Genomic DNA, 13,395 nt, shown 5'->3' with positions numbered 1-13,395 from the left:
GGGAAGCAGGTAAGGGATATGGCTGAGCGTGAAGGGCACATAATCCAGGGCAGTTCTTTCATTATTGTATGAGCTGCAGAGACTTTGCTGAGAGAGAAGGATAGACAGTAGCCAGAAATACAGACAGATCATCATAGACATAGGCTATGATTTCTTTTTTCTTTTCTTTCTTCCTTTTCTTTTTTCCTTGAGAAACCCTATCTGTTCTGAAACTCACTGTGTAAACCAGGCTGACCTCAAACTCAGAGATTCGCCTACCTCTGCCTCCTGAGTGCTGTGATTAAAGCTGTGTGTCACCACTGCCCCTTTACATTGGCAATGGTATAGCTTATAGTTAGAACAGCCTAGGGCAAACTCCCTCACCTTGAAGCCCCACATTTTCCCCATCCTACCACCTTTTAAAGTTGCAAGTTTCCTTTTCAATATATACGATCAGGGCTGATACTTCCTGCTTCTATTGTCTGTTAATTTAGTGGACTCTCCAATTCAGCTGCAGGACTAGAAGGTCATCCAATCGGTGGGCTAAAGCAGCTGACCACAGATACCAGGTGGTCACCCCGGCAGCAAACCCACAGCCAGGTGACCCCCATAGCCAGGAATGGGTCTGATGATCACTCCTGAATGGCTGGCCACAATGTTAAAATCTAGTATAGAGGCAATGGCCCTGAGAAGAGCACAGAGTCCAGGGATCCAAGAGCAAGAAGCAAGTTAAGACCTAGAGGTTAGAGAACCGAGCCCAGATCTTCAGCTTAGGGACGCACAGATCACTGCTAGTGTTTAAGATGAATTCAGACTGCAGAGACTTCCCACTTGAGGCCTGGATCTAAGTACCTGTTACTTGGCTGAGCCCTCATGGGGTCGAGGGAACATAGCAGGATGGAGGAATGTTAGAAATGGAATGGGAACTGTAACCTACCAACCAGGGAAAGAGCTAAATCTGAGAGAAAGAGGAGGAAGAGGCAGAGAACAAATCATTCCCGGGATATTCTGCAGGAAAGCAGAGTGGAAGGTAGAGTCAGGAATTCTTCTTAAATCAGCCCCTCTCAGTCTTGCTTGGGCCTGCCTAGTCCCTTCTTCTGTCTGACTCTACCTAAGAAAGCCCTGTCATCTGCTGAAACTCGACATTTTCTCCCTGAGCAAGGGTTTTGTGAGTGTTGTCTACAGGATGACTGTTCTCTGAGCCTCAACCATTCTCTGGTCAGCCAAGTAAAAAGAAACATTAGGACTTGGGAAATAATGAGATTTACTTACAGTTCTTGTTTGTCCCCTTTAGAATACCACCCTCACCCACCCAGCTGGGCGCCTGTTGGATTCCAATCCACTGGCCACAACAGGGACATCAAGGACATCCTTGTCCTTGCTGTTCTAAGTTCAGCTGATGGGAAAGCTGCAGTTAGGTTTTTATCATCAAGGAGCCCAGTATCCTCCTCCATTCTTTTGTACAAATTATATTTAGTCCTGCCAAGGAGATTTCTGGGTTGCCATAAATTCTCCTTGCTCTGAGAACAAGATAAGGCATTGAAAAGAGGTTACACAGAGGGCAGACATCAAAGGGGTCAAATGAAATAGTCTAAAATCACCTCTACCCTCTGGATTCCTTCCTCTAGCTAATGGCTTTCTGTTCCTGCTCTCTACCTCTAATTAGAATATTTACCAAGAGTTCTGGGGTGCCAGGATTTTCCTAGAGAACCCTGCTTTGTAGTCAGCCAACCTGTGTTGATGCCTATGTTAACATTTTTAGAAGAGTCCCCATTGGAAGTCTATTGGAATGTAGAGGTGGGATTAAACAGTAAGGATACATTGATTCAAAACAGAATGGGGAAGAGGGTGTGTCTGACCAGAGGGTGTGTCCATCTCTAGCTGGTGGCTTCTGTTGTTTTGTTTCTTCAATTGTTCAAGATTCTCTGTTGTTTTGTTTCTTGTTTCGAGACAGGGTCTCACCATGTAACTCTGGCAGCCCTGGAACTCACTATAGACCAGGCTGGCCAGGAACTCACAGAGATCTTGTTTGCCTCTGAGTGTTGTGATTAAAGGTGTGTGTCACCACACCTGGTGTGATTCAAGATTCTTGACTCTCTGAAAGACTTTGTTGTTGTTTTGTTTTGTTTCTCCAATACTGGACATTTCATTCAAGCCATACAAGTGCTCTGCTTCTGGGCTACACTTCCATACTACAAAATCTTGTTCTTTAAGAATTAAAGCAGAGCGCCTGGAGGAATGGCTCAGCGGTTAAGAGCACTGGTTGCTCTTCCAGAGGTCCTGAGTTCAAGTCCAAACACCCACATGGTAGCTCATAACCTTCTCTAACTGTAGACCCATGGGATCCTATTCCTGTTTCTGGTGTGAGGATGTACATACATATAGACGAAACACCCATATACATAAAATACATAAACAAATACATCTTCTCTAAATAAAAGAAATTAAAGCAGAGAGTTTTGTGGAATTGTTAAGATGGTCTATGAAGGCATGGGTTGGGTAGGGCAGTGTCCTAAAAAGAAATTCATTGTCTTTCCAGGAGGGCCAGATTTTATTAGGTGAAGTCTTCAGTGGTCTGTTTGGGCCATTGATTCAGAAATCTTCCTTACTGAGAGAAAATTAGGTAACTAAGGAGAAATGAAGATTAAAATCCCTGAAGAGAGGGACAGAGACAGGTGAATTCTTTTGCAAGAGCTAGTGTTCAAGGAATGAGGCCCTACTGATAGAGATCCTGGGTTAATCTGTGGCCTGAGGTATGTGCCCAGGAACTCTGCACTAGACAGCATAGATGGAAAAGCTGTTCAGGTGACAGCAAATGACCAGGAGGGCAGGAGGCATGGGACCAGAGGCTGCCGGCACCCGCCTAGGGAACAGCAGGCTAGCATTAGCAAATAGATGGTCAGAGAGCCAAAACTAAGCTTAATTCATGGAAGACACAGTGTGCCAAGAAGTCCCACCAACCAGGAAATAAGGTGAAGCCAAGCCACAAGCTCTTCTCTGAATCACAGCCGTGTATGGCCGATAGGACGATTTTGGCTTAGAGAAATTAATTTGTTCATATTCTTGCCTGGATCTAGTATTCAGTCTCAGTTTTAAAATCTCTCCCTCTTTCTCTTTCTCTCCCTCCCACCTTCTCTCCTTCCCTCTTCTCTCTCTCTCTCCCTTCCCCCCTTTCTTGCTTTCTCCTTCTGTCTAGTAGGTAAAAAAGAAGAAAGCAAATGTGTGAAGCCTAAGTCAGCCCCATCTCTTTCCAATATTTTCACTCAGATGCCCATCACCCTGCTTCCCTTTCATGCCATCACCCTTTCCCAACCATTGTCCCTGGTAATGGCAGTAATGGCAGTAATTGTGTCACATTGTTGACTTCTTCACTTGAAACTCAAAAGTTTATTTGGGGTGAATCCTGTGTTTATTCCTCATTGTCACATTTCCCTTTCTTTCCTAGCATTTCCAGCCCATCCTTGGCTCTTCTGGTGCCCTTATGTCATGTGAACGGAAACCACCTGTTTAGTTCAGTGCCAATCAGATCTAGATACTCAGTAAAGACAGTCGATTTGAGACAGGTGTTCCAGTGTCTCAAACTCCTAAAGCTGTTTTCAATAATGCATACTAACAGCTTATTTCTGACAGGATGTTTTTCTGCAAGAACTTCACTGATAATGAGCATTTTTAAAATGTGTCCATTACACTAATCAGTGTCTACCTAGAGCATGAGGCAACAGGTTGGATTATACTGAGAACACCAGAGTTGTAGGACTAGTTTGTATAAGGCCACCCACATCCACCACCACCCCCATTTTACCTAGGAGGAAACAGACTTAGGGTTAGAGTGGCTGGTCTCAGGGCAAACAGAGGGCCATAAAAGCAGAATGAGTACCTCTAGCCCTCTGATTCCTAGCCCCTTCTCTCTGGAAAAAGGGCAGAACTTGTAAGTGCAGGCATTCTTGGCTGGATTGGCCCTAAAGCCCATCCTAGCCTAAGATCCATCTCAACTTAGTGCCAAGCTTTGCTCTTCAGGTCTCTCTCTCTCTCTCTCTCTCTCTCTCTCTCTCTCTCTCTCTCTCTCTCTCTCAAGTTCCCAAGTGCCTAGCCCTTAAAACTTTCTCAGTAAGTCCTTGATAAATGAAATAATTGTCCTCATGAGTAAGAGAGAGTTAGTCACTTTGGGGTAATAATTCATGGGTCTTCATGGTACGCACCTTCCCATTTGTCACCATTAACCAGGTACCCTTTCAAGAAGTTTAGGTATGAAGGATCTGGGAGGGCATATGGGAAGAGGGGACAGTCTGTGACATAGAAAAGGTAGGTCTAGTGATTTGGCTGACAGGGTTTTCCAGGCAGTCCCCCAGGAAGGTGGCAGAAACCATTTGTGCTGATTGGCTATCATCTAACACAATGATCTCTCTAGCTGCAGTGATTTTATCCCATGTTTCTTCTGCACTGGGGACATACAGCAATGTCTGGGGATACTTTGGGTTGTCTCACTGGTGTATTGGAATCTGGTGGGTAGAGGCCAGGGATTCTGTCCAATACTCTTTAATTAGTAGGACAGCTGCACAACAAAGGATTTACCAGCCAATAATGTCAACATCACTGAGATGGAATTCTACAAGCATCACCAAGGACTAATTTGCCCAAATAATTCATTATTCACATTGGATCATTTTAAGAATGGGCTGGCCATTGTTACTAAACATTCTGAGTCAGTGGTCATCACATGAACAGGCCTGGGAAAACCAGGATGTACAGATTCTGGTCTGGCGCACAGAACAAGAATGACGAGGAGGCAAGCAGTGGAAGGGTTCTGGTTGCTGGGCAGGCATAGATGAGGAGAACATCAAGGGCCAGGTGAGGTCTCCCAGAAGGGAAGCTTTCATTTCCTGGTGTGAAGGAAAGACAGATGCAGGGAGATGGGCTTCCCCAGGAATGTCCTGGTAGGCATAACACAAATCACAGATAATCAGAGATAGACCAAGGATGAAACATACTGAAAATGGCTTTTTAAAGAAGTACAATTGATAAAAATGCCACTTACAATCATGTGGGGCAGTTAACAGTCTCTCGGTGATGTTTCTTTTTATGTCAGGAATAGTCAACATGTTTCATGTCCCTTTTTATTCTGATTAACTTTATCCACCTGGAAGTCCAGATCAACCAGTAGGAGCTTCCCTCTATGGTTGATTAGCAATGTCTGCCACATATCTCCCGAAGGACAGTGATGGATCATCCATCTACCTTTATGTCACAAGGCCTGGTTTTGTCATTCTTTTAAAAGCCATGTGAAACATGATGGACTGAGTCCAGTGGCCTCTTATGTATTTATTTAGTTCATTGGTGTCAACTACTATGCTGGACAGGGAGATAAGGCCTAAGAAGACACCATCCCAGCACCCAACACCTTGACATTTTTGTGGAGGAATAAAATAATATTTGTGAAAATAAAACTCCTAGGGCATGGGAAACAAAGTAGGACTGCAGTTGCGAGAGCCTCTTGCTTGGTGAGCTTCTACCCTCTAGAGAAAAGAAGAACGTGGGCTCAGAGGAGTCAGGAAGGAGGCTTGGAAAACGGCTGTGGCTCCAGCAGTATTGGCTGAGGAGCGTCTCACTGAGCCTCAGCAGGGTGGGATGGTGAGCATAGGAGCCACCTGCACACCAACTAATGACTCTTTGGTGTCTTTTACCAGGGCGAGAGATGGTGGGGCCCACGCTGCCTGGATATCCACCCCACATCCCCTCCAGTGGACAGGGCAGCTATGCCTCTTCTGCTATCGCAGGCATGGTGGCAGGTAAGGGTTGAGGGACATTGCACATTGCAGAAGGGAAGTGTTGAGGAATTAAGAATACAATAGATGATAATACAATAGATAAGAGATAGGCTGTGTCACACTCATAGGCTTCCCAAAGGACAGTGAAGGATGGTCCAAAGGAGTACCTTCATATAAACACCTAGGGAAAATCCCCAGTGCTGTCTTGTCTCCTTGACTTCTCTCAACTTAGCAGTCTTCTCCCCAGACCTCCACACAGGCAGACCAATGTCCAGGCTCCCCTTCTTCCTCCTCGTTTACCTCATTAAAGTGGAAGAGCATATAACTAACACTGTGAGACAACTGTGAGTTAACCACTGCTCTCCCATGGTTTAAATCAAATCATATAGATCTCAATTTACCTTGTCAATAAAATCTGAATTTGAATGATGACGATGACAATGATGATGATAATTATGGTGAAGATAATGGTGGAAATGAACATAATGGTGATGATGAAATGAGTGAAATACGTCTTCCTTTGCATTCCACAGTCACTCAACACTGACTAGGGCTCAGGTTCTTCTGACTCTAAGGATACCACAGAGTATGAGCTAAGAGTCCTTTATACTCATTGGAATGTCCTGGAAATTCGCTTGACCATCCATTTGGTGTCTGTCTGCTGGTTATGATCCAGTGTCCCAGGATTCCAGGGTCTGGACAAATAAATAGGGCAATGATAATTTCTTTAGGAAAGCCCCAGTGTTTAGGAGCCATGTAGGAAAGCCCCAGGGATGGATGAGTGGTTAAAATGGAGCCATTTCCACTGCCCATAGAGGTATAAGGGCCTGAAGCTTTGGGGAAGGGCTCTGAAACCTTTCTGGTAAAGGTTGACCCTAAAGACTTGGGCCCATATTCCACCAAACCTGCTTCCTCCTGGCAGGGGTTAATCTTTGCCAGCCACCCACCCACTCTGGGCACCCTGTGCACAGGCAGGTGGGTTGAGTTCTCTTAGGCAGAGAGAGAGAGGGGAGGGAGCAAGGAGAGGAGGCTTTGCTCCCTGGGAACCTGCTGAGCTGGCACTTGTTGCTGCCTGGTTACCGTGGCAATGTGGTTAATGCAGCGTTGAAAATACAGAATTCTGACTCCTTTCTCCCTCCTGGCCCCGGACTCCCTCTCTCCCTCCCTCCCTCCCTCTTGTGGAGCGTGAAATGAGATTGGTCAAGATAAAAAAGGAAAAGATTCGGTTATTTTTTTAAGAGTGTGGATAATGGGGCCTCTCAATCAAAATCCTAGGCTCCAGTCTGCTCCCTGAACCTCTTCTTTCCAAGCCATCCACTTTCCCTGCTGCTTGCTTAGAGGAGAAGGAAGTAACATGAAGCAAGCCCCCCCTCTCGTTCTCTTAATTATGAATGATTCTTGGGGGCAGGTCCAGGGCAAGGGGTTTCTGGGGCCAGAGTATGACATGGGAGGTAGCTGGAAGACTGGGGAAGGGCTACTTCTAAGAAGACCTCTCCTAGAGTGGGTGTTGTGAAGAAATATTCTCTCAGGCACAGGCATACATATACAATGCTTGTGTGTGTCACACACACATACATGTACATGTGCATTCACCACACCCGTCTCGTAGATTGCAAGTGAATTGTGAAAGGGAAGGGTCTCACCATGCACAGTGGATGGGTTTCCAGTAAGCTGTGTCCACATTAGTTTTCAGGAAATGCAATGCCATTAAAATGAATCATATGGTTCCTAAGAGCACTCTTGTGCAAATAAATGACTTCTGAAGGAATATCTTTTGTAGAGAAATAATACCAGATCCATCTCTTACTGCCTGTGATCTCTCAGTTGACTGAGTGGGGATTCTTTCCATTAAAGTCCCTTAATTCATTAAGCATCTACTGCATACATCTAAGGCACATTTAAGGCTTCAAATAAGACATGTCTGCTACATTCTTCAATCAGTTTTGCAAAGGAATAAATGGTAATTTATTATACATTTCTGCATACCTGGCCATTTATATGCATAGCTTTATTTCTCTTTTATCCTTACAATAAATCTTGGGGGCTGGTAGAATTCAAGTTTCATAGCTAGGAAAACCAAGGTCTACAAGAGCCAAATGGTGTGCTCAGGGATGATACTAAGTGACTGAGTTGTTCAAACACATGTCTATTGATTTAACATCTGTGCCTCTTTCCATTTCCCCACACTGCAAGCTACAGCCTGACCCTACAAATAGTTAATGACTTTCACTTTCATACCAGTTATAAAACAGAGGCAGCAAATTAGGCAGTTAGATTCATCCTATCATCTATCCATGCTTTCTCCCATCCTTCCATTTTCTCTTTTCATCCAACTATCTTCCTATCTATCCATCTATCTACTTAGTCGTATCTATCCATCTATGTATTTATGCACACATCTATCACTCCATGCTTCTTTCTACCCATCGGCATTTCTATCCATCTATCCACCCACCCATCCATCCATCCACTCATCCATCCATCCATTTATCCATCTTTTCCTTCTTCCACGTGTCCATACTTTTATCTACCTCCCTTTCCAGCAATCCTCCCAGCATCCATTTTCTCATTACTAATACTTCTATTATCCCCACATCAGTTTTTCAGTTAATAAATCTAGTGAAGACCTACTGGGCCTACAGAATTCACAAAACATGTTCCTCTATCTGTGACAATGGACAAGAACAAGCAGCGAGCAAGTCAATGAATGAATAAACATAATATCACATGAAGATAACTTTGGGAAGGCAATAAAATGTGATGATCAACTAGAGCCACAGGGAGAGCAGATAACTACTTTAGACTGAATAGGCAGGAAGGCCTTTCTGAGAAGCTTTTCAAAGTGGTCAGCCAAGTGATAACCTGAGGCTGACCATCCCTAGCCTAAAAGAAGACCAAGTACAAAGGCCCTGAGGCAGGAAAAGCTAATTTAGCATGCCAGTGCACCAAAAGATGGTGAGCATATTAAAGGGTCCTGAGCACCTGGAGAAAGCACCACAGAGTAAAGAGGAAAGGGTGGCAGCAGGGCCATGTTTTAGAATGCTGCTCAGATACTTGAGGAAATAGAAATTGTAGACACAGAGACAAGTTAGGGGAGCATTGCGCTAGGAAGGTAGGCCTGAAGGATAAGGCAGACATCAGTATGTTTTGGTGATTTATAGAACAAAACCGCCAGCAAGTAGATAAAAAATAGAGGCAACAAACATGGGATAGGGTGCCTCAGAGGCTGGGCCTGGGGAGCTTCATGGATGATGGTGGTAAGTAAACACATGGGAAAAGCAGGAGAGGAAGCAGTGTGGAGGAAATCAAGGATCCAGAGGCCATAACAGAGTTGAGATGGTTAGCTAAATACCAAGCTTGATATCTCAGAAGGCTCTAAAATGAATCTGGGGTTGGTTCTTCCATATAATGTGAAGTTCTAACAAAGAAGGGACAGAAAGAGTGTAAAAAGAAAAAGTAGGCAAGTTGCAAAGCAATGCGGGTGACTGAGTAATGCAGATTCCATAGGAAGTGAGGGACTAAGAGGCTGGGGGAGTTACTGTTATTGAAGTGGTCATTGGAATTATCAGCTTTGACTCAGAGGCATTTTGCATAAATCAGCTTTGACCTGATTGGAATAGAATATGAAGATGAAGGCAGAGACCCCGAGGCAGAGAAAGAGGCTACTGGCATCCTATATAAGAACAAAGGGAACTGGCCTTTCCTAGGCACAGTGACTATCTGTGACTATATGCGGGTTGACAGGTCTGGTAGCAGAAATACCACACTCCAAGGTGTACTATGAACCCAGACACAGCCTCTATCCCAGCTTCCCAATGACTGAGGCAAAGAGGCATTCAGAGCATATATAAATAAATAAATGCTCAGTGAGAGAATGCATGACTGAGTGATAAAATGAGAGGACAAATATACTCTCCCTAGACCTTTAGAGATTGTAATATTCAGCATTGGGAGGCCAGAGTAAGGGCATAGAATGGGGGCCCTTGCTGGACAGACAGAACAGAATTGGAGGAGTCCAAGGGAATGCTGAAACCAGGGAAACTGGACTACACAGGCAGTAAACAGGCTTACTTCCCACTGTAGGCTATAGGAGCAAGCACTGGCAGAGGAACATGGCAGCCAGGCTTCAGTTCAGGCTCTCATTTAGACTTGTGGTCTTGGGAAAATGCCTTGAGGCCTTCTGTGTGGAAATTTCTTCATTCATAAGTAAATGGTTGGGTTAGCTAACTTCTTAGTTCTCTTCTTTCTTCCTTTTCCCCATCCCCCGCACATATTTTCTTCCAGTTTGGGTCTGTCCCTAACCCTAACCAAAGCCTAGTATGGAACTGCTAAACACAAAGAGAGCTCAGCCATCTCCCCTACCTTAGGCTCTTTTCAGGCTTCCACTCATACAAATGACTACTCTTCAATAAGGCAGCAACCCAGCTAGCCCCAGCTCAGCCTTTAAGATAGACTGTGTGACTGTCTGAGTGTCCACTGAACTTTTAAAAATAATTTATTTCATGTGGTATTTGTATTTTGCCTCCATGTATGTCTATGTGAAAGTATCAGATCCTCTGGAACTAGAGTTATAGGCAATTATGAGCTGACATGTGGGTGCTGGGAATTAAACCTGGGTCTTCTGGAAGAGCAGCCAGTTCTCTTCTGCTGAGCCATCTCTCCAGGCCATGAACTTTTTTTGCACCTGTTTCAAGAGAAAATAGAAAGAAACCAACATTTATTGATACTGTTTTTACCAAGAACATGATTTTTTTTTGTACTTAATACATACCATCTTATTTAATCTTGATCAAAATCCCATGAGATAGAGACAAGAATTGGCCCCATTTGATAGGCAAGGATACTAGGGTCAGGGAGAGAGAAAGTGACATATTCAAGCCCAGAAATAGAAGGTGGAGAGTTGACTTCAGACCAGCCAGCTCCAGAGTTTCAAACTTTTGTCCCAAGGTCCATCATTGGTCAACAGTGCAAGTAGACAAACTACTTCCTCAGACTCCATTCTGGTTTCCCATTCTATAAATTGGTAGTATGGGAGAACACTGCATAGGATGGTTGGGAGAGATGAGAAGGGAGTGAGTTACAGAAACATGCTTTGCAAGCTTTAAATTACACATCAGTGACAGGTGTGGTTGTCAGTTAGACTTTGTTGCTGTTGTGTAAGGGGATTCTTCAGTAAATTCTTTGACAAGCATAATTATTTTGTGAAAGCTGAGGATCAACTGACAAAAAGAGGTATTCTGACACACCTTGTATAAATCCTTATACTGATTTTGCCTAATGCAAGGGCATGGCTTTGTCTGAGAATTGATTCCCTCTTGGACCACCAGCCCCCCTCTGGAGAGTCCCTTTTATAGAGTCCTAGCAGCTGAAAAAGTAAAATTTGAATCTGGTTCCTAGAGTTTGGCTGTTTCCACACTGCATCAGATTTTCAATGTGTGTGAGTTTCTGAGGTCATAGAGAGTCTCCTTTTCTTTATCTGGAAAGTGGGGATCTTCCTACCTGGGCTCTTGGGAGGGCTGTAGTGTATCAAGGAACTGCCCAAAATGACTCACACTGTGGGACATCCTGAGCTCCACTGTTCCTGTGGTGGTTTTCCTTCCCTGTCCAGTATCGTTCATATCTGGACTCAGCCCGGCCAGCCCTACAGACATGACTCCCCATCTTAGTCCCCATGCTGGTATCATGAACCTCACAGGTCTCTTGCCTGTGTGCTCCAACAGGAAGTGAATATTCTGGCAATGCCTACAGCCACACCCCCTACTCCTCCTACAGCGAGGCCTGGCGCTTCCCCAACTCCAGCCTGCTGAGTAAGTTCCTGGGGTTGTCCAGGCTCTCTGGTGGGCAGGGGAGGGTTGTGGTGGGGAATGAAGCCAGACCAAAGAGCTGGGAGATCCCAGGTTAGATAGAATGTCTAGAGACAAATGACAGTTGTTTGTTATAAAAGAAATCAGCAGCAGGTCACAGTATCAGGTGGGTTTAGGGAAGAGAACAGAAGGCCAAACATTCTACAGTTTCTATATTTCTCTTTCCACAGCCATGTCTGTTAAATTTTGTTTTGTGTAAAATTCAGGAATCAAGCCTTGAAGGGCAAGGATAGAGAAGGGAAGTTACAGTTAAGCAAAGCTCAAGAGTGGCTGGCCTGCCTGCGGGCACTTATAGTCTTGCCAGGTGAGACTATTCAGGAGTTCCCTGCACACTGCCAGCTGCTCTCCTTCCTGGGAGTTAAGGCCAAGATGCCATCTTGCTCATTGGTCATCCAAATCGATTGAAAATAGTCATGAATCACCTGCAAAGCTTTGTTCTGTCCAGTTCCTTTAGAAGTGAACAGTATTCAGGGTTGATATCTGGAAAGTGAGTTTCAAGTGAGCTTTGAGACTGCTTTTTCACCCATCTGTTTGGGGAAGATTCTGAGGGAAATAAATCCACAAAGACCTTATGGAATTCTTCTAGAGCCTTCTTGAGTGGTAGCCCTATCAGTTATAAGAGCAAATCTGAGTCAGAAACAAACAGTGGTCTTGGAGATGTCCAAATTTTATAGATACTGGAAAACTGGCTGGACCATCCATCCCCTAAAACCATATTTTGTTGTCATATTTTACAATCCCAGAAATGACCCACAGGGGACTGTCCTCTGTTACAGATGTGTTCAACTCCAAACCAGATAGATGTGTTCAACTCCAAGCTACCTCTTCAGTTTAGCCAGAAAAGGCAAAGATGAGGAGGCAGGTGGGATCAAGAGGGCCTTCCCGTTGAGCTCGGTGGGAGTCCCTCCAGCCCAGAATCCATAGAACCAGCCAGGAGACAATTCTTTTGGGTCTTTAGAAGAAGATGCTCTGACCTGCCAATTCTTTAGGCAAGGTCAGCAATCCCCACTGTGCTCAGTTTTTGAAGTGCCACATATAACTGTTCTCTATTACCTACTCCTTTAAGCAAGAGTGTTGAAGGTCAAAGCAGTCATGAGGGGTAGGGGGCAAGAAGCCATCATTTTTCTGGCTAGAAACTCAAAAGGTAAGGCTGGAGAAGGAGGAAAGGCTGGAGAGGAGTTAATCTTTGATGGTCAGATGGGCGGGGGGATAAATGATTAACGTGTGCTGTCTTAAAGGTCAGCAGATGTGGAGGAACGCCATGGTACAGCTTTCCCTCTGACCAGCAATAATGGTGTTGTTTTAATGTGTTCAGGTTCCCCATATTATTACAGCTCTACAACAAGGCCAAGTGCACCACCCACCTCTGCCACGGCCTTCGACCATCTGTAGTTGTCATGGGGACAGTGGGAACAACCAGGCAACAGGAGGACTTGGCCTGAGACAGGCTCCAGAGAGTCACACAAAGGAATCTTTATTTATTACATGAAAAATAACCACAATTCCAGCATCTCGGCTCACTCCCTGTGTGGTCAATGTAATGAACCATGAAAGTCAGGATGACCTTGGAGAAGGCCAAACTGTCCTCCAAGATTCCTTTTGTGGGGGACAGGAGTTCCAGGAAGCAAGATGCATCCCATTTCAAAGGAGATGGAACTAGAGGAGATATATACCCAGGCTGGTACCCACCAAAGGAGAGAAAGAGTTCACAAAGAACTTACAGGGAGACCTTTCTGAGGGTGTACAAGGACTGCCATCAACACATCATCAATTCATCAATACAACTC

General features: G+C 44.7%; 1 protein-coding gene across 4 annotated transcripts in view; it reads left to right on the top strand.

Annotated features, from left to right (window-relative positions):
* Window positions 1-13,104, top strand: part of Pax8 (paired box 8) — a 57,019-nt gene extending 43,915 nt beyond the window's left edge. For all 4 annotated transcript variants that reach the window (XM_051184753.1, XM_051184751.1, XM_051184752.1 and 1 more), the window contains 3 exons: window positions 5,664-5,765; window positions 11,465-11,551; window positions 12,924-13,104. In XM_051184753.1, the coding sequence (XP_051040710.1) occupies window positions 5,664-5,765; window positions 11,465-11,551; window positions 12,924-13,000 (266 nt within the window). In that variant the 3' untranslated portion in view covers window positions 13,001-13,104. The remainder of the gene's footprint in view (window positions 1-5,663; window positions 5,766-11,464; window positions 11,552-12,923) is intronic.
* The last annotated feature ends 291 nt before the right edge of the window (window positions 13,105-13,395 follow it).

The sequence above is a fragment of the Phodopus roborovskii genome, unplaced genomic scaffold (assembly GCF_943737965.1).
Source record: "Phodopus roborovskii unplaced genomic scaffold, PHOROB, whole genome shotgun sequence".
Taxonomy (NCBI): Eukaryota; Metazoa; Chordata; class Mammalia; order Rodentia; family Cricetidae; genus Phodopus; species Phodopus roborovskii.
Note: the sequence above shows the minus strand (reverse complement) of the source record. Positions and strands in the feature narration are given on the sequence as shown.